The sequence below is a fragment of the Biomphalaria glabrata genome, chromosome 15, assembly GCF_947242115.1.
Source record: "Biomphalaria glabrata chromosome 15, xgBioGlab47.1, whole genome shotgun sequence".
Taxonomy (NCBI): Eukaryota; Metazoa; Mollusca; class Gastropoda; family Planorbidae; genus Biomphalaria; species Biomphalaria glabrata.
Genome location: NC_074725.1, coordinates 29,743,401 through 29,768,923, shown reverse-complemented (window position 1 = coordinate 29,768,923; position 25,523 = coordinate 29,743,401). Strand labels below are relative to the sequence as shown.

Sequence of the window (25,523 nt, the reverse complement as noted above, 5' to 3'; positions counted from 1 at the left end):
CGGAGCTTTAACTCTATCTCTCCTAACTGACGATTCCAACGTTGATTCCACCAGTTTGTGGTAAATAATTACGGAGAGAAAGAGTTAAGAGCAAATACCATGTTTGATAATTCTAACGACTAGCAGAGGGAGTCTTAGGGGAACTTCGGAAGGCGAGTGGGGAACCGCCCCGGACCCGCGCATAAGGGGGGCTCCACGATAGCAGAAATAATTATTATCTAGTTTCATTATTAATACAAAGACATGTATTTTTTATCATTGGTCCGTTATTTAAAAGCCCCTTAATCAATATTAGATAACTGGGTTGAAATAAGATTAATATTAAACAATTTATAATCAGTCCTAAATTTGTTTGCTTTTATTTTTCTTTTAGTAACAAAGACCAAAGAAGATGCCATTCCAACCAGTAAGTAAAACTATAATCTTTTTTTTTTTCGGAACTATAATCGTCTGCTAGTGCTTCTTTTGAAAAATGAGAGTTATCTCCCTTCTTCGCGTGTTTGTAATTTTTAATATCAGTAAATCTAGACTTACTAAGTACGTTTACAAGTGACTTAACAAAAACTTGATGTAATGATGCAAGTGTACGACTGGCTCGCAAGAGTATATATCTAAATCTATATTTTTTTTAAATTTGTTTGAGTATCTTAAGATTAGCGTGCTGTAAGCCGTGTGCTGAGTGTGTGAGCCATTCATTTAAAAATGGGGATTTTCACACAAAAAGTTCATCAGAGTAATCTTCTATTGGATTACACTTGGATTGGATGGCTGCCTGGTAATGCGGTATGCTCGCTGGACTGTCGATCGGACTTCTCGATTGTTCCGGGTTCATACCCTGCCCGCGCCATCCTCTGTATTCCTGCTGGAGGTTTGGACTAGGAATTAAATTATCTTCAACTCTGAAGGAAATCCCAAACATGTAAAACATTTTACAAACAGTGATACGACGGGGCCGCCTCTGAGTTTGTGTGATTACACAAATTCTCTTGTAATCTTGTTAAGATCCAGTTTTATTTCATTTAAGAAGTCAGAGAGCTAGATAAAGGAAAACTCTGAAAATGAAAGAGGAAGGATGAGAGATATTAAAATAAATGGTTATAACAAACTAATGTCTACTAAATTAAGTTCCCCTTTCAGACCTTGTGGTCTATAGGGCAGATGATGTAGAGGTCATCTGATTCTGTGGCCTACGGTTAACGAGGGTGTCATGTGGCCAGCACAACGACCAACCGCCTTTAATTTTCCCCAACTAATGTCAGGTACCCATTAGAGCTGGGTGGACTCAGAGGCGCCCAAGGATCCCGAAATAAAGATCCCAGTCTTCACCGGGATTCGAACCCGGTACCCCAAGTTCAGGAGCCAAGCGCTTTACCGCTCAGCCACCGCGCCTCCTTGTGATCTATAGGGCAGAGGATATGCATGTTATCTGTTTCTATCACCAACGGTTAACGAGGGTGTCATGTGGCCAGCACAACGATCGAACGTCTTAACCTTTTCCCAACCAATGTCAGGTGACCCATTAGAGCTAAGCGGACTAAAGATGGCGAAACTAAAAAACCCTGACTTCACCGAAAACCCTGGGCCGCTAGGTTCGGAAGCCAACAGCTTTACCACTCGACCACCGTTCCTCCAATTAAATAATGAAAAAAAAACTTGGTGCCAGATGCTAAAGAGATTAGATATTTGTTTCTAAAGAGCTGAAAATTGTACAATGAAAACTATTATTCCAGGGGTTCTCAACCTGTTGGTCGCGACTCCCCATAGGGGGTCGATTGACGATTTCCCAGGGGGTCGCCTAAGACTATCGAAAATATGGATTGTTATTGTCTATTCTTCTATTGCTGTATGTGTGTGTGTGTGTGTGGGGGGGGGGTGATCGCGGCAGAGTGGGGGATTGTAAAAAGGGGTCTCCGAGCTTAAAAGGTTGAGAACCGATGTATTATACGGTCCAATTAAAATTCCTTGGCTTATCAATACTTCCATATTCTGCACACCGGATGCTTCAAAATAATGTTGCTATTTATAGCTTTGCCGCCATGTTTGAAAACGTTCAGCGAGCTTTATTTTCTTTTCAGACGTGCAAGAGCTTCAGATGAACATGCGGATTATGAACAAAATCTTTCTCCAGGACTATGAGAACCGTTCCAGCGCAGCTTTCCTTCAGCTGGAGGAAGAGACGTGTGCACAGGTAGACTTTGTTTTTTTCTTGATTCTCTTTTAGGATCACTTCTTTTCGTCTAGGTTTAAAAAAAAAAATAAAGGTTAAAGTTTACCTTTCAGACCTTGCCATCTAAAAAGGGCAGGTGATGTAAAGGTCATCTGTTTCTGCGGCCTATGGTTAACGAGGGTGTCAACCAATCGCCTTTTCTTTCACCGACTGTCAGGGACCGATTACAGCTAGGTGGACGAAGATACTGGAGTGAAAAAGCCCCAGGATTCGAATCCAGGACCTCGGTTCAGTAGCCATGCACTTTACCACTCAGCCACCGTGCCTCCTCCTTTTCCTCTTGGCCTGTTTTTTTTTTTTCGTTCTTTGTTTCTCTGGACCAATAGCTATGCACTAGGACGTCACTAAGCCTAATAGCCACAGTAAGAATGAAGTGATACGATTGGTTAGAATAGATCCAGATTCGCTTTCAGTATTGTTGTGACGTATGCCTAACCTAAAAACAAAATCTCAAAGAACCCTGTGTGGTTGTTTTTTTTATGTCTAGCGGCGATCGCACCCCCCCCCCCCCCCCATACTTGGCCGACCCGACGAATTTTAGTATAGAATTCACACTATTCGTATACGATTTTATTACTTATGTTAATAATATGTACTAGTTATTTATATCTCAACCTATTTTTATATTATTTCGCAACCACCCCCCCTTTCTAGTATGTTAGCCGATTTGGTGGGGTCGGGAAGGGGTAATGGCATCAATCCCACCCACCCCCACAAACTTTCAAGTGGGAGGTTGGTCCAATTTATTTGTAGTAAACACATCTTGCTTACAGAATAAATTAAATATCTATATGATTAAAATTGTTATTGGTGTTTTAACCGATCTTTATATTATGTCGTTCCCCTGTTGGCCGATTGGGGGGAACCGAATACCTCTATTGCCCTTCCCACCTAAACCCTTTGATTGGGGGGGGGGGACCTACTTTTATTGGGAAAACATAGATTGTGAACAAAATTAGTTGAATTAAAATATAATTTTTATCTTATGTCGCTCCCCTTCTGGTATCTTGGCCGATTCGGTGGGATAGGGGAGGGGCGGGGTGATTGCATCTACTGCCCTCCCCACTCTAGCCCTTTGAGTGGGGGGGGGCGGTCCTATTTTTATGGAGAAATCATAGTTTGTGAACAAAATTATTTGAATAAAATATATAATATAACCTAAGTATTGATATGTGAACCCATTTGTATATTATGTCGCACCACATTCTAATCTTAAGTGTTATCATTAGTAAATATAAATTGAAAAAGGGTTGTACCAGGTGGGAGGGGCGATACATGCAATCGCCTTCCGCCCATCGGACAAACCAATACTTTTTCTTTTTGTATTGTTACGAATCTCACTATGCAGGCTCTCTGCAAACTGCACCATACACCACCAACTTAAAGAACTTGACAACTCAGGGCTCCAAAGTAACGTAACACTTTAATAGTTGAATAAATAACAGCCAATACTGTACAATTGGCAACACGTACACTGTACAAATATCTCTCCGATAACACCGTTCCGCCGTATCAACTCTTGCACTGGCCTCTCCGTCTCGTTCCGGGCTTGCACTGCGTTCAACAGTTCAGGACTGACTTCACACACTAGGCTCGTTGTGTCGGACTCGATCGCAGACCAAGATCAAGACGCCGGTCGTCTCAACTGTACTTGACAGTACTCCGCACTGAACCGTCGTAATGCTCCTTACAGAACCACACCGTTGAACTGTGCTGTAGTGAACCTTCTGTCGTGAACCCCTTTTCTGAACCTTGCTGTATTGAGCCCCTTTTCTCGACCGTCTTGACTGCGACACCTCCGCTCTTACATAGGGTCCCTACTGGCCTTCTCGAACGGACAGAACGCCGCTCGACGTTTCTAGGTGGTCAGATGACTACAACTCTCGTGACGCTCCTGAGCTCTGTTCACGACGTCGATCCTTCCCGAACCGCCGTCGATCCTTCCCGAACCGCCGTGTTGACACTCGTCTCGGCTGACCGTCGTAACTCGTCACGGTTGACCGCTCGTCTAGCGCTGGCCTGGGGTGAATTGCGTCGGCTGACTACACACACACCATTACCCCCATTTGTGCCACCACCAGGTTTATAACAGTATTATAGTTTAGAAATTACTAAATTTAAATAAATCTGTCTCTAATATAATTTATATATGCTCTAAATTAAATTCTTATATCGAGTCGCCCGACCCCCTATTCTTTAATGTCAAATGCAATCATTAGCAGTAGTTATAAAAAGGAGCGAGGATTATTTGCAAGTGATACATTTTGTTCAATCATCATCATCGTCATCAAACTCCATTAGAGTGAGGGCTTGAGAGGCTCAAATCCTCTCTTGCAAAAGCCCTGGACAGAAACCCTGCTGTCTTGCGTAGTGCATAAATGTCGCCAATTTTGTTCAATAGGCATGTTTGTAAATTTGTTTTGTTACAAAACAATAATTCAAAGCTCTAACAAAAAATTTCGGAAGTGGGAGGAGAAATTAAGTGGACCAATTAGATTCTACTCTACAATATTTTTGCATTTTCAGGATTCAAGAATAACTTGTGAGCTATAGTCCAAAATTTATTTAACTAGAAAAATAGCAGATATTGTAAAGGTTTGGAAAAAGGCGACTAGGAAACGAATATTTGGGTTCGGAACTCATCTCAATCGTTACTCTTATACTGAAAAATTTCATATGAATTCTAAATTTTCCAAAGCAAAGTCTTTCTTTAAAAAAATTATGATAAATTCAAGTGAAATTACATAAACTCTCTCGCCATATTGGACTATTCTGTTTTAAAACGTCGTGGAAAGGGGAGGGGCGATAGAGTCAAAACGTTATTCCTCACTCTAAATAAAGGCCTCAAAAGGACGGACGTTGAGAAACACTGCTTTTTTAAAATTCTCATATATATATATATACTGTACGCACGTTTATCGATGCTTCCGTTCTTTCTACACCGGATACGCCAATAAGTTTTCGATAAATTTGCTTCCATGTTTGAAAATATGAAAATAGCTTTCTCTTTTTTATTTTTTACAGATGAAGAACGTTTTTCCTGACCCGTCCATCGAGTGCTCTATTACTAATGTTTTGTAAGTACAGCCTAGATACATTTACATAATATAAATATTTTTTCGTCTTTAGCATTCCTTTTCTTTTTTCTGTCTGTCTGTCTGTCTGTCTGGTCAAAATTTTGCACGCTTTATTTCTCCCACTCCCAATTTCGGATCAAGCCGAAATTTTATTTAACAAAATTATTTCTTTTACCTGACAACGCAAAGGGAAAGAAATTGTATTTGACTGAAGAGGTGGTATATGCTGAATTAGTCCCCTTTATAGTCGGTAGTCTAAGTCTTAGTGAACACAACATGAAAAATAAGTTGAGACTTTAGAAACAAGAGATTATACGGACATCAATAATCATAAGATTTCCACTAGCAGAGTGGTAACCGTGTTGGATTGAGAAGACTGAGAGGGCTTTAGCCATGAGATCGAATTTAGGTCGTTCCCCCTTTTCTTTAATTATTCTTTATTATTGTTAGTTTAGATCTATTACAGATTTTATTACATGACTGATCCGTTTGATTGTCAAAAGAGCTGAGTCTAAGGCTCCTTGAGCTCTAGGCGTGTAAGCCTGCTTGAACAAGCGTTCTGTTTGGAAGAGGTCCAAGTCAATGTCTATGTAAAGCATTGCTATTTCCAATATATATGGCCCTTCGGGCGCATGGACTAGAATGCATGGCCGAAGGCCGAGTCACTGGGAACCTCCGCCATTTTTCTATGTTGTACCAAGCTAACCGTGCAGGACTCGCCATTAGTGTAACGGCCCCTTGAGGAACGGCGCATGGATTATAGACAGGGACGTGGAAGCTCTCTTTCAACTCCGCACCGTGCAATGGGAAAGCTCTCGCATTCCCTAGACCTCTCCCACAGGAGTTTTGTTTTGCTATTCATTTAGCCTAATTACTTCCTCTAGCGATCGTTTCCACCAGAGTGCCACTTTGAGGCAGAACAGCGTACCCGGGCATGACTGATCCAAACTAATCGATACAACTGTGCTTAATATAAGCTTTGTTTTTTTAGCGGCCCCCGAAAGGGGGATTGACGCTATTAGTTTTGTGTGGTCTGTCCGTCCGTCCCGTTTCGATCTCGTAAACTAGAAAAGAACGTGAAAATACGACATAATAATATTTTAGACCATTCAAAGTTCTGATGCAACGGCTACTTTTTTCTTTTCTGAAAGCGAAAAATTTAATTTTTATAAAAGTATGCAAGCAGTTTTTTTTTTCATAAGAATACACCATTTTCATAACTATTCACTATTAATCGTAAAAAACACCACATTTATATTAACGGTCTTATATTATTTTTAATTAAATTATTTTTTTATTATAGCATTGCTAAATTAAGTTAGTTCTGTCATACTAACTAACTACATTAAAAAAAAAGAAAAAAAATGTTTACTTTTCTTTTTTTTAGAAGTGAAAAAATTTATTTAGTATGCATATAAGTGGAACTTAATTTAAATCAATAATTACGTGAACTGCAGTGTAATACCATAGAACACATAACTATACCACCATGTCACCATGAGGCTTTGAATAAGAGGTCGAACCTCTACAAAACAATTAGATAATCATTGTATGACATTAGTGAGACCAGGTTCACATCTAACTTCACCTTCACTTATCCCTTGCTCTGCTGGACCATTGGGGTACCACACAAGATCTGTTAACCTTCTTTCTCCATTCTTCTCTGTCACTGGCCTTTGATAGAATTTCATTCTGATATTCTTTCTGAAAATAATCAAACCAGCCTCTTTACCTGCCTGGGCGGACCACTTCGGGGGGGGGGGGGGAGGCCGATTTTGAGTTTGTGTTTCAACACAAGCTTTCTTTATAACCTTGTTTTTTTTTTTAAAGTATTTTTGAAGTATTTTCTTTATAAAACTTTTTTCTTTATGCAAGTACTTATGAAATTTTGATTAATTTCTTCCACCAGCAACGGAAGTGTGTACATCGTCTTTCTGTTTCGTATGCCCCGGAAGTCGTTGTCAGATCTTATAATACTCAGGGCGAGTACTCTCAAACTTCTTTTATTTGCGATATCTACTGGGAAGATCGGACAACTGATAGTCGATTCAACGTTTGGCTGTGATTTGGAGGCAGATAAGCTTTCGTATTTTAACTGCCAGAGAGCTACATCGTTATCAAGTCCTGCATCTTCCACTTCCCAGGTCTTGGCGACTACAGGGCAGCTCTTGAAGTCTAGTACTGAAACTATCTCACAGAGTTCTGCAGTCACGCCGGTCGTTTCGAAAAGCATAGAATCTACTGGCGGTACCGTCCCAACGAGTATCGAATCTACCATCAGCTCTCTGCCTACCATCTCAAAGAGCTTTGTATCTAACAGCATATCTAGTCCAACCATCTCAGCAAGTATTGACTCTACCATCAGTTCTACGCCTACCGTCTCAACGAGTATGGAATCTGCCAGCATCACTAGTCCAACCATCTCAACTAAAATATCAGATTTGAGTTCCTCAGTAATACGACCAATAGCTTCCTCTTCAACCGATTTTGGAAGCACACCTGCAGCAGCTGCATTAACTTCCTCTTCAACAGTTTTTGGAAGCACACCTACAGCAGCTGCATTAACTTCCTCTTCAACAGTTTTTGGAAGCACACCTGCAGCGACTTCCTTAACTTCCTCTTCAACCGATTTTGGAAGCACACCTGCAGCAGCTGCATTAGCTTCCTCTTCCACAGTTTTTGGAAGCACACCTGCAGAGACTTCATTAACTTCCTCTTCAACCGATTTTGGAAGCACACCTGCAGCAGCTGCATTAGCTTCCTCTTCCACAGTTTTTGGAAGCACACCTGCAGAGACTTCATTAACTTCCTCTTCAACCGATTTTGGAAGCACACCTGCAGCAGCTGCATTAGCTTCCTCTTCCACAGTTTTTGGAAGCACACCTGCAGAGACTTCATTAACTTCCTCTTCAACCGATTTTGGAAGCACACCTGCAGCAGCTGCATTAACTTCCTCTTCAACAGTTTTTGAAAGTACACCTGCAGCGACTTCATTAACTTCCTCTTCAACAGTTTTTGGAAGTACACCTGCAGCAGCTGCATTAACTTCCTCTTCAACAGTTTTTGAAAGTACACCTGCAGCGACTTCATTAACTTCCTCTTCAACAGTTTTTGGAAGTACACCTGCAGCAGCTGCATTAACTTCCTCTTCAACAGTTTTTGAAAGTACACCTGCAGCGACTTCATTAACTTCCTCTTCAACAGTTTTTGGAAGTACACCTGCAGCGACTTCATTAACTTCCTCTTCAACAGTTTTTGGAAGCACACCTGCAGCAGCTGCATTAACTTCCTCTTCAACCGATTTTGGAAGTACACCTGCAGCGACTTCCTTAACTTCCTCTTCAACAGTTTTTGGAAGCACACCTGCAGCGACTTCATTAACTTCCTCTTCAACAGTTTTTGGAAGCACACCTGCAGCGACTTCATTAACTTCCTCTTCAACCGATTTTGAAAGCACACCTGCAGCGACTTCATTAACTTCCTCTTCAACAGTTTTTGGAAGCACACCTGCAGCGACTTCATTAACTTCCTCTTCGGATATTGTAACTATACAAATAAGCGTTACCTCAGACAGAGAATCAGTAACTACAGTACCATTATTTAGTAGCTCCATTAAATTGTCTTCGTTTACCTCATTTAGTAGTACAGTTATTCCGACTTCTTCTATGACTGTAACATTTGTTACAAAGTCAGTTGATTCATCTTTGTCTATGGCTGTAACTCCAATTAGTAGCATTATTGATTCATCTTTGTCTGTGGCTGTAAAACCAGTCAGTAGCTTTGTTGATTCATCTTTGTCTGTTGCTGTAACTCCAATTAGTAGCATTATTGATTCATCTTTGTCTGTGGCTGTAAAACCAGTCAGTAGCTTTGTTGATTCATCTTTGTCTGTGGCTGTAACTCCCATTAGTAGCATTATTGATTCATCTTTGTCTTTGGCTGTAAAACCAGTCAGTAGCTTTGTTGATTCATCTTCCTTTATGGTTGTTACACCAGTTAGTAGCTTTGTTGATTCATCTTCGTCTTTGGCTGTAAAACCAATTAGTAACTTTGTTGATTCATCTTCGCCTTGGGCTGTAACATCAGTTAGTAGCTTTCTTGATTCATCTTCGACTATGGCTACAACACTAGCTAGTAGCTCAGTCGATTCATCTTCGTCCAAAGCTGGATTGGCAGTAAGTAGCACAGTTGATTCATCTTCGTCATTGGCTGTAACACCAGTTAGTAGCTTTGTTGATTCATCTTTGTTTTTGTCTGTAGCACCAGTTAGTAGATTTGTTGATTCATCTTTGTCTGTAACACCAGTTAGTAGCTTTGTTGATTCATCTTTGTCTGTAGCACCAGTTAGTAGATTTGTTGATTCAACTTCGTCTATGGCTACAATACCAGTTATTAGCTCAGTTGATTCATCTTCATTCAAAGCTGGACTGTCAGTTAGTAGCTTTATTGATTCATCTTTGTCAGTAACACCAGTTAGTAGTTTTGTTGATTCATCTTTGTTTTTGTCCGTAACACCAGCTAGTAGATTTGTTGATTCATCTTCGTCTTTGGCTGTAGCACCAGTTCGTAGCTTTGTTGATTCATCTTCGTCTATGGCTACAATACCAGCTAGTAGCTCAGTCGATTCATCCTTATTCAAAGCTGGACTGTCAGTTAGTAGCTTTATTGATTCTTCTTCATCTTTGTCAGTAACACCAGTTAGTATCTTTGTTGATTCATCTTTGTCAGTAACACCAGTTAGTATCTTTGTTGATTCATCTTTGTTTTTGTCCGTAACACCAGTTAGTAGATTTGTTGATTCATCTTCGTCTTTGGCTGTAGCACCAGTTCGTAGTTTTGTTGATTCATCTTCGTCTATGGCTACAATACCAGCTAGTAGCTCAGTCGATTCATCCTTATTCAAAGCTGGACTGTCAGTTAGTAGCTTTATTGATTCTTCTTCATCTTTGTCAGTAACACCAGTTAGTATCTTTGTTGATTCATCTTTGTCAGTAACACCAGTTAGTATCTTTGTTGATTCATCTTTGTTTTTGTCCGTAACACCAGTTAGTAGATTTGTTGATTCATCTTCGTCTTTGGCTGTAGCACCAGTTCGTAGTTTTGTTGATTCATCTTCGTCTATGGCTACAATACCAGCTAGTAGCTCAGTCGATTCATCCTTATTCAAAGCTGGACTGTCAGTTAGTAGCTTTATTGATTCTTCTTCATCTTTGTCAGTAACACCAGTTAGTATCTTTGTTGATTCATCTTTGTCAGTAACACCAGTTAGTATCTTTGTTGATTCATCTTTGTTTTTGTCCGTAACACCAGTTAGTAGATTTGTTGATTCATCTTCGTCTTTGGCTGTAGCACCAGTTCGTAGTTTTGTTGATTCATCTTCGCCTTTGGCTGTAATACCAATTAGTAGCTTTGTTGATTCATCTTCATCTTTATATGTAACAACAGTTACTAGATTTGTTGATAGTAGCTTTGTTGATTCATCTTTGTCTTTGTCTGTTACACCAGCTATTAGCTCAGTCGATTTATCTTCGTCGAAAGCTGGGTTGCCAGTTAGTAGCACAATATATTCATCTTCGTCTATGGCTTTTACACCAGCTAGTAGCTTTGCTGATTCATCGTCGTCTTTGGCTGTAGCACCAGTTAGTAGCTTTGCTGATTCATCTTCGTCTATGGCTTTTACACCAGCTAGTAGCTTTGCTGATTCATGGTCGTCTTTGGCTGTAACACCAGCTAGTAGCTTTGCTGATTCATCGTCGTCTTTGGCTGTAGCACCAGTTAGTAGCTTTGTTGATTTATCTTCGTCTATGGCTACAACTCCAGCTAGTAGCTCAATCGATTCATATTCATCTAAATCAGTACTGCCAGTTGATTCATCTTCTTCTTGGGCTACAATACCGGTCAGTAGCTCAGAAACTCAGTCTACGTCTGTAACTGTATTCAAAGTTAGTAACTCAGCAGATTCATCTTGGTCTTTGGATGCAACACCAATTAGTAGCTTTGTTGAAATATCCTCGACTACGGCTGCTACACCATCTAGCACCTTAGTAGACCCATCGCTGTTTTCTTCTGTAACTCCAATCAGTAGTATAGTTAATTCATCATTGTCTGTCACATCAGTCAGTAGCTCCATTTATCCATCTTACTCTGCCAGTATCACTATATAATCAGTCCATTCCCAACATTGAATTCAACTAATGCATTAGGCAGTTCTGTATAATTTGTTCTATTTTTTCTAGCTTACTGGCATCAACTAGTTGTCACTTGTCCTTGACATTCACCCATTAGCTAATATGGTAAGCGGTTAATATTACCCGACGCTAATTTAGCTGTTTTTGCAGCGCGGCAAGTAGCGAACACTATTGTAAAAAAATGTTTGTAAAATGTTTTACTTATTTCGGATGTTCCTTCAGAGTTGAAGATAATTACTTCCTAGTCCAAACCTCCCGCAGGACGACGGGGGATGGGAGCGGGCAGGGTTTGAACCCATCGATAAGTCCGAACGACAGTCCAGCGTGCAAACCGCACGACCAGACAGCCATTGGTGTTCCTATATGTACAATTCAACGTGTCACTGAAATATTCAAATGTGTAATCAATGCCAGGCTATACAATATCCTCTTAAAGTTTTATTATTTAGCACAGTTAAATTATTTTCAGGATAAATTGAACAATGTCAAGGACGCTCAATTAAACGTCACTGTTGCCAACTAAACTTAAAAAAAAATGAGCTCTAATTTTAACAACATCTCAGTGCCTGGCACCTCCGTCAAAAGTTTATTTCACATATCATTTTACAATCGCTAGTAAGTGGCCCCCTTTTTTTTCTGGGGAGGGGGGGAAGGGGGAATATATGAGTAAAATTCTAATGCTTCCTTCATTGGGAGTTTGTGTGTGTGTGTGTGTGTGTGTGTGTGCCTGCTTGCGTGCTAGAAACGGAAGAGGTTAGAAAATCTCATTCGGCATTGCACACGTGTGCACACAGATTTATCATATACTTTTAAAGAAATCAGAGTGTCAATATTTCTTTTAGTTCTTACACCGGATACACCTAAAAAGCTTGCTATTTATAGTTTTCTCGCCATTACGAAAATTTGAATTTGAATCTATTCGCGCTATATAATTTTTTTTTATATTTTATTTTTTATTTAATGTAGCCACAATTCGTTCGTATTATAGTTGGACCTCTTTTAATTAAATAATAGAGTAACAGTTAACTAATATTAACCTTAGCTGTATCATGAAACACATTTAATTATAATAATATTCAGATTGTTAACATCAATTTTACATCACAGATTCCTAGTAAATATATGCTTTAAATAGCACATTTGCCTGTTGCAAATCACGCAAACCTTACATACTTCATTTTGCTTCATAAAATAGTTCCAGCTATTGCTGGCGCTTTTATAACCCAATAACTATTGAGCACAAGAAGTATACAACTTAAATGAACAAAAGAAATTATAATAGTAATAAAAATAACAATACCTTTTATTTTCCATGAGGAAATTAATCTTCCAGTGTGTGCGTTAAAAATACATTATAACTAAAGAAATTCCCCCTAGTTTCACTCAAACGGAACACGTGAAATCTGTACATCGGATAGATCCATTCTATTCAATGATTTGATTGCCAGTGGAACAAAGAAGCTTTTATGGCTGTTTTTGTAAACAGTATCTTGTATCTCCTTTGGGATGGTAAAATCTCAAAAGCCTTTTAATTTTGTTAACAATATGTCAGACATTTGCAATTGTAAAATCCAAGATAAAGTTAAATAAATCAGAATTGATAATGCTTTTAATTGACTTATGACCAAGGAGGGTATCATTCGTAATGTCATTAATTGGAAGACCTTATGACTTTTTAATGAGATAAGATTCAAGTTTAAATTTCGTTAAATTTGTGTGTGTGTGTATGTGTATGTGTAGTTTGTTTGTGTGTAATGTTTATTGATGATCTTTGTGATGGCATGATCTTATAGTTGGGATGTCAAAGATCTTAGAAATATTTTGAAATATCTTATGATTGTGATGCCAAAGATCTTGGAAGTGTTTTGAAATGATATTACAATTGTGATGTCAAAGATCTTGTCAGCTTCATGGCCAAAGTTCTGATTAGCAGTGTAGAACAGTAAGGGGCATAACCCATTTAATTTTTTCTCTCTAGACTTCTTATAATAGAAAAATAAACTTTGTCCTAATGAACATTGTGTTATCTTAAAAGATGTAATTAAAACATGTGATTAAAACATGTAGTTAAATCTTCCGAAAAGATGGAATTAAATGATGCAATTAAATGATATAATTTTTAAAATGCCATTAAAAGAAGTATGTAATTATTTACAAAATCGATATCATTATACTGGGACGGACTGGGTGTCAAAATAGGATAGAGTACTACTACACAAATTGGCTCATAAATTGCCTGAAGAGCAAATTATAGGCATACCTGTACTCAAAACCATTATGTTAAGCTTGAGTATCGATAACTGTACACATACATACAGTGAGCTCTATATTTATATAAATATATATATTATATATATAAGGAATATAGGCCTTTTGGTGCCTTTTAATCGCTCAGTGTGTAGCCCTTAAAAGGATGAAGCCTACTAGTAGCACTGCGTACGGATGCAGGCTATTACGTTATATTGAAACATGTGTTAGATTAAATTAGTATTACACTGTAGAGAGATTTCTTTCAATTACGACGATCAGAGGGCTCTCTTTATAAGAGAATATTCTAAAACCGTAAACAATGTAATACATAGTGGTTTCCTTGCGGCCCTTTCGGTGGCCCTACGGGCCCATTTAGGTACCCATAAAGCCAGTCCACCCCTGTCCTTATATTACAAATATTTAAAAAATTGTATTAAACACGCAGGTATTTAAACATTTTTGAACTCCCTATTGAAAAACATATTCAATTAAACTTTACTGTATGATACTTTTCTTATGATAATTAGTCATTAGAGCACTCATAGAATATAATTATTTGCAAGGCTTGGCGTCTGGTAAAGACATATTGTGATATGAATATGAAATTTGCATTTTATTTCTTCTGTTGCTTCCAAAATCTGGCAGGTCCAGTTTCTGAAAAGTCAATTTAATGATGTGTATATATTTTAATGCATTAATTATTAACAGACATTTTGTTCGTAAAATATCATGAAATTTTTATGTATTTACTTCTTTAAAATTATATGTCACTACAGTTACTTTTTTTTTTATATCTATCAATACCTAATGTAAGAAATGTATATTCCTCTTACTTGTGTTAATAGTGTTCATATTATAGGATGTATGCAAGATATATATATATATATATATATATGTGTGTCTATAATAGACCTTGTTTGAAATACAATGTGAATATGTTCTGCCACCCCTATTGTTTATAGTCTGTTCGATTCCTATGTAAAAATATTACCTCCTACATCAGGTAAATGATTTATGAATAAAAGTTGCACAAATTATTTTGCCCAAAGAGAAGTAGCTTTTCCCTTGAGAGCTTACGATGTATTCCATTCTCGTCTGCTAATAGTCTCCCTTTGTTATCTTCCCTTCTGGTATTCCCCCCTTGCAGATTTTCATAAAATGGAGGCAAATCCAAAAATAGCAGGCTTGGTGTATCCGATGTAGTGATTACGGAACTATTTATAAACTATTCATTATGAAAATAATTTAATAATTTTTGTTTAAATTGTAAGCTCTGTAGAATAGTGTTGAATCAAATGTCCCATCTCTTTCACTTTCAGCACAAGGCCTTTATATATTTAAACAAAGAAAGGATAACTCTAAAAAGATTTTTGTTTGAAAATCTCCAAAAGTAAACTCAGAAAAATAATCATAGTTTTATCAATAATTAGTCCATTTTCAAACTGATATTATCATGTTTCAATTTGAACTGAATTATCATATTTTTACAAATTATCAGTCCATCTTCAAATTTATATGATTGAATCCGACTGTATTATCCTGCTCCCTTTTTCTTACATATAATTTTGTATTCTATTACTTTCTCTCTAAGTGACAGTTGTTCTCTAGTCTGTTCTGATGAGTACCGTTGTTATGGTATGTTATGGAAAACATAATCTTTCAATGTTTATTAAGCAATTAATTATTGTGTATAAAATGTTTTCATGTTGATAATGATGTGTACATTTATGTGATATTTTCATAATATCAACTCTGCACTGCTGTATTGACAAGCAAACAACACATAAAAACAATAGTTTTTTGTACAAACGAATTTTCAATTGCTTTGATTTTAGCCTGTAAATCAGGGGTTCTCAACCTGTGGGTCGCGATCCTCTTGGGGGTCGATTGACTATTTGCCAGGGGGTCGCTTAAGACCATCGAAAATATGGATTGCTATTGTCTACCCTTCTGTTGCTGTATGTGTGTGTCGGGGAGGGGGGGGGTCGCGGCAGAGTGTGTGGGGGGGGGGGGGTGAAAACGGTCGCCGAGCTTAAAAGGTTGAGAACCGCTGCTGTAAATAAATGAAAACAAAAGATTTCAAGTGTGTGTGCGTGTGTGTTTGTGCGTGTGTGCGTGTGTTTTTGTGCGTGTGTGTGGGTGTGTTTGTGCGTGCGTGTGTGTGTGTTTGTGCGTGTGTGTGTGTTTGACTGTGTGTGTGTGTTTGACTGTAAAGAAACTGCATGTCTAAAGTCATTGTATTAATACAAATGGGAAGCTAGTAACAATGCTAATGACGTATACACCTTACAGACAGACAAGCGGCGCCAGGGACTACATTTTCACTGAGAGCCCATTGTGAAGGGAGAAAGTACCTGCTGAAGAAGTACTAGTGATCAGAAATAATTTTTTTCTGAAAGGGGGGAGGGGGTGGTGAATATGAATGGTCTGTTGTTTATTAGCTTGGTGCTGCGTTGCTGCTAGGCGGAGTTCTCGAATCAGAAGGGTCTACGGTTCGTGCCCCGTGGTCAGGACTGTCCCTTATTACGCTAAATTTAATACACCATTGTCAGTCAGTAAAAATGTGGTCCTTAGTGATGTATACATTATTCATTATATAGAATAATACATTTACCATGTTCCGATTCATACGCTATACAATCATTCTTTAATATATTTTAGAGCGTGTCTTCTGTAAACAAGATGTTGATACATCAATTTAAGGTTCTTGTAAATATTTTTTAAAAAGAATTCTTTTGCTGTAATAATATTTTTTTTTCTATAACATAAAATAACATTCCTACGTTCCATTGTTTTTAAACATTGTGTTCCCCATTCATAGAATTATTTTTTGTTCATCTTTTTGCTTCGTTATTATTCTTACTAGGTTGATTTCTTTTTTGAAGATGTCTTTCTCAGTCTGGTGAAACTGCCCTGTTGTTTGGTGCCTTAACTTTTTATAGTGATGGTCGTGCATTCTCATATTGGTTACTGGTAATTTGCATAATATATTTCGAGACTATATTTAGGAACAACCTTTTGATATTTATTAAAAGGATGTACTGAAATTGCTGAAGCTTTCGTTCTATCTATGGATAGGGATGATATGCCACCCCTTCTATTGTCTAAAGTCTAGAGGCATGTATCTCATTCTTACTCCTAGCTTACACCACTTTCCAAAATTTAAACTTTATTATGTATGTCTTTGATATATGAAAGGTTTGAAATGTAATGTATAAAAAATATTCTTTTGTGTAGAAAAAATTAGTCTTCAGAATTTAAATATCGACTCTTTTTTTTTTCAATTAAATGTATCGATTTTATTCTTATATTATATATACAATAATTTTTTTTATATTATAATTTTAAATTATATATATTTATAATACATATTTTTAATTTACTTAGCTATTTATTTATTGTACTGTCATCTACTAATGTACACTTTAAATTATGATTCCTAAATGAAGTGCAGTTATTTCCCTTTAGTTGTGTTACTTCGACTTTTATTCATCCACATGTTTCGCGTTCTTCCATTAACCATTAGACCTGAATACATGTTTTTACAATCACTCTCATCTTGTTGATTGACTTGCATTCTTACTTACATATATATATATATATATACATGAATGAGTCATGTCCAAAGAAGAATTGTCAATGCCATTGTTTCTTGTATGTAACTTAAATACTTTGGACCAATGCAAATAAAATATGTCCCTAAATCAAGAAATTAATTACTTTTGGCTTTCTTTGTCTTTTGTCGAAATGACTTTTATGTTTTCAATCTCTCACTCTTTCTCTGTCTCATTCTCTCTCTCTCTCTCTCTCTCTCTCTCTCTCCAAAGCTTATATTAGCTCACTCAGTCTGTCTGTTTTTTGTCGGTCTGTCTTGGTGGATTCATTGACTCTTTTTTTCTCCCAATTCCCATTCTCGGATCAAGTTGAAATTTTGCACACGTTTTCATTGTGGATGACAACACAAGAATCAATCACAAAATTAACAGATTAGTTAATTAACGGTAATAAGTTTTTTTGTTGTTTTTTTATAATACATACATACATATATATATATACACATTATTCTAAGCATAAAATACAAAAAGATAGGAAAAGAATGGAAAGCGATATGGAAACAGTAGATGCGACATAGTGCAGCCATTAGAAAACTTATGATAAATAAGAAAGAAGTCCGAGAGCATTTTTTAAATAAGAATTAATAGATAATTAAACAATGTCGAAGACGCCATGTTGAAAAATCACTGTCACAAAATTACAATAAAAAACAAGAAACATTAAAACTAGAAAAATATTTTAAAAATCTATTTTTAAAAAGACAATGCCCCCTTTACACAACGTATAGGGCGATTATTTTGCTTTGAATAACTAACGAATGTTAGATTTTAAAACAAATATATATCAGTGAAGCGAATGTATTGATCTGCTGGACTTTATAATATTCCAATGACAAGCATTTAGATCTAGACTGAAAAGACGGTGCGCAAAATGTTCATGAACATTTATTTATTAAGCTAAACTATGATTAATTAACTAGTTAACCCACGGCGTAGCATACGCCGTTATTTTGAAGGGCCGGCCTTAGGCCCCTATGTGACCGCAGTGTGCCCTGCACTTTCAATTCTAGGTGTAAATTATTAAATTATTAAATTAAACCATTTTATATAACTTATAATAGAATTCGTAAAATGTTCGTAAAATGTTTTACTTATTTCGGATGTCCCTTCAGAGTTAAAGATAATTACTTCCTAGTCCAAACCTCCCGCAGGACGGCGGGGGATGGGAGCGGGCAGGGTTTGAACCCGGGACCATCGATAAGTCCGAACGACAGTCCAGCGTGCAAACCGCACGACCAGGCAGCCAATTCCCGCTTCTTGAAATCTCCTGAAAATGCAAAATATACTAAAAAGTCATGGAAATATTCGGAAATTATTAAAATCTTTTGAAAACTAAAAAAAAAATTACAGAAATAAGAGAGTGATCTTTCCTTTACTTCTTCTTCTCGTCCAAACTTTTGTGCGACGAATAGAATTATATATATATATATATATATATATATATATATATATATATATATATATATATATATATATATATATATATATATATATATATATATATAATGGTTAATTTGTTAATGAATCTTGCCAACATGCCGAAATACCCGAAGGCGTGTCTATTTAATATGCAGATTGTCTAGACCAGTGGTTCCCAAACTTTTTTGTCTCGTAGACCCCTTGGCATGTTTTCTGGCTTTCGGTAGACCCCCTACTTAGCTTGTATTGAATTTTAGCAAATTCATTAAAACATTTTTTAAAACAAATTTCTAACCTTCAGTGAGTTAAAGAGTGAAAAAATAATTTAAAGCTACAAATAGGGTTATAGAGATCTGTCTATTTTTTTATTGACAAAATTCAAATTTAATCTAATTAAAAATAACTATTTATATTTATTACTGGAATCACCAAACACATTGTAATTTTTTTTTTTTTTTGCACATCTATTCTCCGTTGCTACGGATATTATGTTTCATGTAGGAATCTGTTGTTCTATGAAGTAGTCCTCAAACATTAAATAGTAATCAATTAATTAATTAATTAGCCTTATGTATCATTGTAAAAGTTTTCGCAAAGAGCAGTTTCTCTTGTATGTCTTGATCTTTCACGTGTGGCTCAAATATTGGGTGTGCAGAACTGTTTTCACTAACAGGAGAAGGGGTGAAGGTGAGTACCTAAACAAGTCAGCTTTGGGCAGGAAGGGCTCGTTAGCCTTGGCTTGCAGCCCACCTAGCAGAAGGAAAACTGAATTCAAACTGTGCTGCCTTGCAGCTATACCCGAACATGGGAAAGGTTTCGTGGGTCAACCCTGTTAAAAATAAGGAGCCGGCAACCTTTAGGCAGTTTGCAACACACAGAGCCTGTTCGCTGCTGATCCAGAACTGTATATATGTCGTTTGGAAAGAATTACAAAAGAAGCTTTTAATTTTATAACTCATGCCACAGATGTGAGCTCGAACTGTATTGTTGCTTAAAGAAATTCGTTTATTAATATCAGATGTAGGTTTGTGTAAAACAGTTATTTAAAACTACAACGGCGGGTAAAATCAATGTTTTACATATAGTGTTTTCCGTATTTCGCTATATGTAAAGAGATTTTGTAAGACGCTCACAAACAATTATCTTCTCTATATGGTGTCGAAGAGAGATTGTTATGGGTCTATTCTGATCTTTGAGTGTTTGAACGTTTTTCAAATCTTTATGTATTTTGTCAGGGTGCAGGCATTGTCTCAAATGATCCTCCAGCATAATTGATTTCAAATCGGTATAAAAAGGCACTTATGGCAACCACTAGTATTACAAGGAAGGAATAAATACCAATTCTAAATAATCAGCTCTGTACAGTCTACAATTTTTTAAAAACATTGGTTGCATGTAGACAAAATGAAGCTATTTAAATAAGTATTTAAATTAGATACAACAATAGCAGGATAAATATTTAAAGGATTAACTCGGGTACAAATCATATATTAGTGTATGAAAGAATTACAATAATTTGAAGTTAAAATTAAAGTCACGACCTGCTTAAAAGAAATCTATTATCATAGACCCCCGTGGACATCTCATAGACCCCCAATTTATGTTTTCCCTTTCGTAGACCCCTTGGAAGTCTTCGTAGACCCCTGGGGGTCTATATGGACCACTTTGGGAATCACTGGTCTAGACCAAAATTAATATTTGAATATAATATTTAAAACAATTATAATGTTCAAACTACAGTTTACATCGGGAGTCTACTGAGCTAGTAATTCTTTCTCTAAAAATATACATCAACTATCAACTGTCAAATTTCTTGTAAAATCACTTAAGCCGTTTTCAATAACATTGTCCAGATTTTTTCCACCCATAAAGAAGTTGCAAGCCGAAAAGCGGATCTGTAATTAGTTTGAGCTTCAGGTGAAAGAGTGTAGAAATTTGATTTTACAAAGCTTTATAAACGAAACAAAAATTAATATTCGACACTGTTTAGAATAAAAAACAAAGATGTGCAACTCCTGTCTAGAGATAATCAACACATCCGTACACTGGCTAGACTAACAAGCAAGTTATTTATAGTTATCTCCCATTGATGAAACAAGACTGCATCACTGAGAAAGGCTATTAATAGCTCGAGACCAAGACTACGTCATTGCTATTCATAAACTAAGCCGCTAAAATTTACTTTATCAAATGTGGCCGATAAAATAGTAAACTTTAGTCCTTTTTTTATGAGAGTGACATTGATTTTTTTGTTGTTCACTTTTTTGTCCTTAAAATTGAAGTCTGTATCTTTAGGTTTATGTTCAGATTATCAGTGTGTTCATTTTAAGCGTTAGCGAAGTCTACTGAACACTGACAGTACCAAATAGATATATCTTTTAACTTATTTTTCCACAGATTGACCCAGTTACGATCTGTTCAGCATGTGTCGTGCAATTAACTGGGATTTAAAAAAGAATCTCTCTCATTATCTCTCTATTTCTTTTTTTCTCTCTTTCATTCACTGTTCTTTTTCTCTTTTTTTTTTCAATCTCCTTTCTCTCTCTCTCTCTCTCTCTCTCTCTCTCTCTCTCTCTCTCTCTTATTTTTACAAAGCTTATTTTAACTCACTCTGTCTGTCTGATAAAAAGTGTGTACACGTTATTTCTCCAACACCCATTCTAGAGTCAAGCTGAAACTTCACACAATTATTCATTGGCATAGACAAGACGTGAATAATTTTTTTTTTAAAAAGTAACCAATTAATAATTTCATTACTGGTAATTAATTACTTTGTTTGATACCAACAAAGGAAACTAATCTTTCAGTATTTACAGATATGGCTAAATTTGTTGGGTTTAGTCCCCTGAAATAATTGTTGGCACTGTTTCTCCCTCACGAATTCTATCACGTTGATACTTTAAACAATTATTTATTGTAGCTGACAAAAGATGAATATAAAAAAAAATATCCATTCTGTCAATTAATTAATATTAATTAATTTGTTTTGTTTGATATCGAATAAGGGAAACCATCATGGATAGATATAGTTTTAAGGCGTAGATTGTTTCCTTTGGATAAGCTTTGTTTTTTGAAAGAAAGGATCTATATATATAATTGTTTTCATGGACCAACCATCCTGTACACCACGATAAAGTCATGGAATGATAACTCTTTTATTTCTGCAAAGTCGGACTAGAGTTACCTCTACGTAACTTTCGAGGCGACAGTGAGAACGGCTCAGAAAAAAATAGAGGGGTGGGGGAGAGAACAAGTAATTTTTTTCTTTATACATTCTATATTTGATTACATTTATGTGTGTATTTTGTACACACGTCCATATCTGGTGTCATTGAAATAGTTGCATGTTTTTTTCTGTAGCTTTGTTTTGATGTTGCCCCTTCGTATTGCCCCTTCGTTTCCTAACCATGGCCACGGCTTCACATATATTTCGTGGGAGTCAACAGGTCTTTCAATGTAGTCGAAATTCCAGCATCAGGTAACTGTTTTAATTTCTATCAGTCGCATATTTCTGGGGAAAAATGTCATCGACGAAACTGTTTCTCTCGAACTTCGCAAGATGGCTGTACGCTTTGTTTGCGAACATTGGGAAAACTATGGCGACGCCCTGTCCGTTGTTCTTACTCACTGGAAGCACAGTCATACACTCTAATACACTCTAATTGACAATATATATGTCTAAGTAAGTAAGTCTAGTTTTCTCTCTCTCTTTTTTTGCGCTACCTTTTATTTCATCACTCGCACTATTTTGCACTAATTCTCTCTCTCTCTCTCTCTCTCTCCCTCTCTCTCTGTCTCTCTCTCCTCTATCTCTTTGTTTCTCTCTCTCCCTCTCTTTTTCTCTCTCTCCCCCTCTCTCTCCCTCTCTCTATCCCTCTCTCTGTCTCTCTCCCTCTCTCTCTGTCTCTCTCTGTCTCTCTCCATCTCTCGCTCCCTCTCTCTCCCTCTCTCTCTCTCCCTCTCTCTCTCACTCACTCTTTCTCTCCCTCTCCCTCTCTCTCTCCCTCTCTTCCTCACCAATTCTCTCCCTCTCTCTCTCTCCCTCTCACTCTCTCACTCCCTCTCTCTCTGTCTCTCTCCCTCGCTCTCCCTCTCTCTGTGTGTCTCTCTCTCTCTCTTTCTCTCTCCCTCTCTCTCTCTCTTACTTTCGTCCTATCGTTCTCTCCCCTCTCCCCCACTTGACATATTTCTTCCTTGAAACATTTTGTTATCTTTCTATCTGACTTACAGTGATTATATTTTCGTACTGATCGACTCTCAGTATCGCGCTCTCTCTATATCTTATTATCTCTTAGTCCTTTTATCTCTCTTCCTCTGGCTTATTCTATCTTCCTGTCTCATTCTATCTCTCTCTCCTTCTCTCAATCCCTCCCTTCCACTTCCTCTGGGTGTCTCTTATTCCATACTCCCAAATTCTCTTATACAGAGAATAAAGTTCCTCTTTCAGGGCAGATGATGTAAAGGTCATCTGTTTCTGTGGCCCACGGTTAACAAGCAGGGTGTCGTGTGGCCAGCATAACGACGAGCTAATGTCAGATACCCATCAGAGATGGGTGGACTCAGAGGCGTCCTAAAGATCCCGTAATTAAAAATCCCAGTCTTCATCAGGATTCGAACCGGAAGCCTAGCTCTTTACCGCTCAGCCATTGCAACTCCCCATTTCGTGCATAGTAATAAGAAAAAAAATCGAATACAATACGACGTTGTTTCACCAGGATTATGCATTATTTTGATTACCTTTTCCAAATCAAAGATCAAGTTATACTTTCAGCATCATAGCCATCAAACCAAAACATAGCAACAAGAGAGTTCGGAATTTTCATTAATGGAGATTGGTGTATCCGATGTACAAAAGATGGAAATATTGATATGCGAAGTACTTTAATAAACCATATAAGAATTTTCGGGTGATCGGTCACTTCATCCCTGGTCACTCCAACCCCGTCATTTTATCGTTGGTCACTTCATCCCTGGTCACTTCATCCATGGTCACTCCAACCCCGGTCATTTTATCATTGGTCACTTCATCCCTGGTCACTTGTTCCTAAGTCACTTCCTCCTCGAAAACATCATCCCCGGTCACTTCATAAGATAAGATAAGATAACTTTATTGATCCTATCAAATGGAAATTCAGTTTGACTTCAATCGACAAACTCAGCGTAACTACTGTACAATAACAATATAGATGCACGATATAGATGCACATACGTCTAACATTCACACACGAAAAACATAGACACTCATAACCAGCACTTTATAAATAGACTTCTATAAGCTTCTCGATGATGACAGAATGTTAATTTTTTAATGTTGGTCATCCAGGGTCTATTATTACTGAATGTATTAATTTTCTTCTTTGGTACAATCATGTTTTCACAGAACTGGATGTACGAATTAACAGTTGTGGTAAGTTCATCAGTCAGGGCAGTTGTTTACAAACATATCCCGATCTGTTTGCTCCAGGCAACTTTGTGGCTGTAAAACAGCGTCGTCAGACCATGACTGGATGGACTGTACTTCGGGTTTTGTTGTTTTTAAAACATGGGTGTAAGATGGATCACTGTGTGGTCCGACTCTCCGAGGGAAAATAACAATCAATAACAATGTGTAGGTCATATTTATGTTGCTATAACACATGTCCAAGGTTTTATCGTGCCGTGTGGGAGAATTAACATATTGACTATTAGTTGTCAAGTTTTGAGCTAACGAAAGATGATTGAAATCTCCTATAACTAGTCGGACAGCATCAGAACTTCCGGTCCTAACGGTATGTACAATGTCTAGTATACGTTCTGATGCTTCTCTGTGTTGGCTCAAGTTGGCTGTGGGTTTTATATACTCAAGTATGACTTATATTTGTGTAAACTCTCTCGGCAGGTAGTATGGCCTGAGATTGATACATAGTAGTTCAATATCGGTCGTACACACTTTAGTTTTAATTGAAATATTGTTGACACAACAGTACTGTTTATTGACCTAAATGGCCAGTCTATCTGTTGTTCTGTCTGATCTGTACAAAAGAAACGCATCCAAGTCTTATGACGCGTCGGGAATAATTTCATTTCAGTGAGACAGATTAACGAGCTTTCACGGAATTGGTAGAAATGTCTGCAGCAACAATCAAGTTTGTCCATTTTGTTATTTAGTGATCTAACATTATGTTATGTATCGGCCATTTGTTTCCAAGATTGATTCATTGTTGATCATATTATTTATTCTATCCACTGAAACACTGTTTTTTAACATGCACACTAATAAAATAGTCCATAAACTAGAAACACTTTTATTCCCCTGGTCATTTCATCCCTAAGTAAATATTTTTAGTCACTGTGTTATTGTGTTGTTAAGGCATTGACTTTAAGAACTGATTACTAATGAATGACCAGCGGATGACATGACTAGGGGATGAAATGACCAGTAGATGAAATGACCAGGAAAGAAATGACCGAGGATGAAGTGTCCGGGGATGAAGTGAACACAGATGAAAAGACTGGGGATGAAATGACCGGAAACCATTATACGTACACTGTTCAGTATTGTAGAATCAAAGTCCAAAAAGTTTTCTCGTTTCTAGCACAAATCAGAATTTCATAATTTAGCTGGCAGCAGTGAACTTTCCACATGACGTCCTTGACATTGTTTTATTTTGTCAAATTATTTTAAAACCCTCTCCAAATCTTCCTCTTTCCATTTTGTTACTTTTTCCCCCCCTAAGTTTCCATGACATAGTCACCCCATTTCTTCGTA

The 25,523-nt window shown here is 37.1% G+C and overlaps 1 protein-coding gene across 4 annotated transcripts in view; it reads left to right on the top strand.

Moving 5' to 3' along the window:
* The window catches only part of LOC106078955 (uncharacterized), a 59,862-nt gene extending 44,120 nt beyond the window's left edge, over window positions 1–15,742 (top strand). For all 4 annotated transcript variants that reach the window (XM_056012576.1, XM_056012574.1, XM_056012575.1 and 1 more), the window contains 4 exons: window positions 374–406; window positions 2,076–2,188; window positions 5,252–5,304; window positions 7,214–15,742. In XM_056012576.1, the coding sequence (XP_055868551.1) occupies window positions 374–406; window positions 2,076–2,188; window positions 5,252–5,304; window positions 7,214–11,468 (4,454 nt within the window). In that variant the 3' untranslated portion in view covers window positions 11,469–15,742. The remainder of the gene's footprint in view (window positions 1–373; window positions 407–2,075; window positions 2,189–5,251; window positions 5,305–7,213) is intronic.
* The last annotated feature ends 9,781 nt before the right edge of the window (window positions 15,743–25,523 follow it).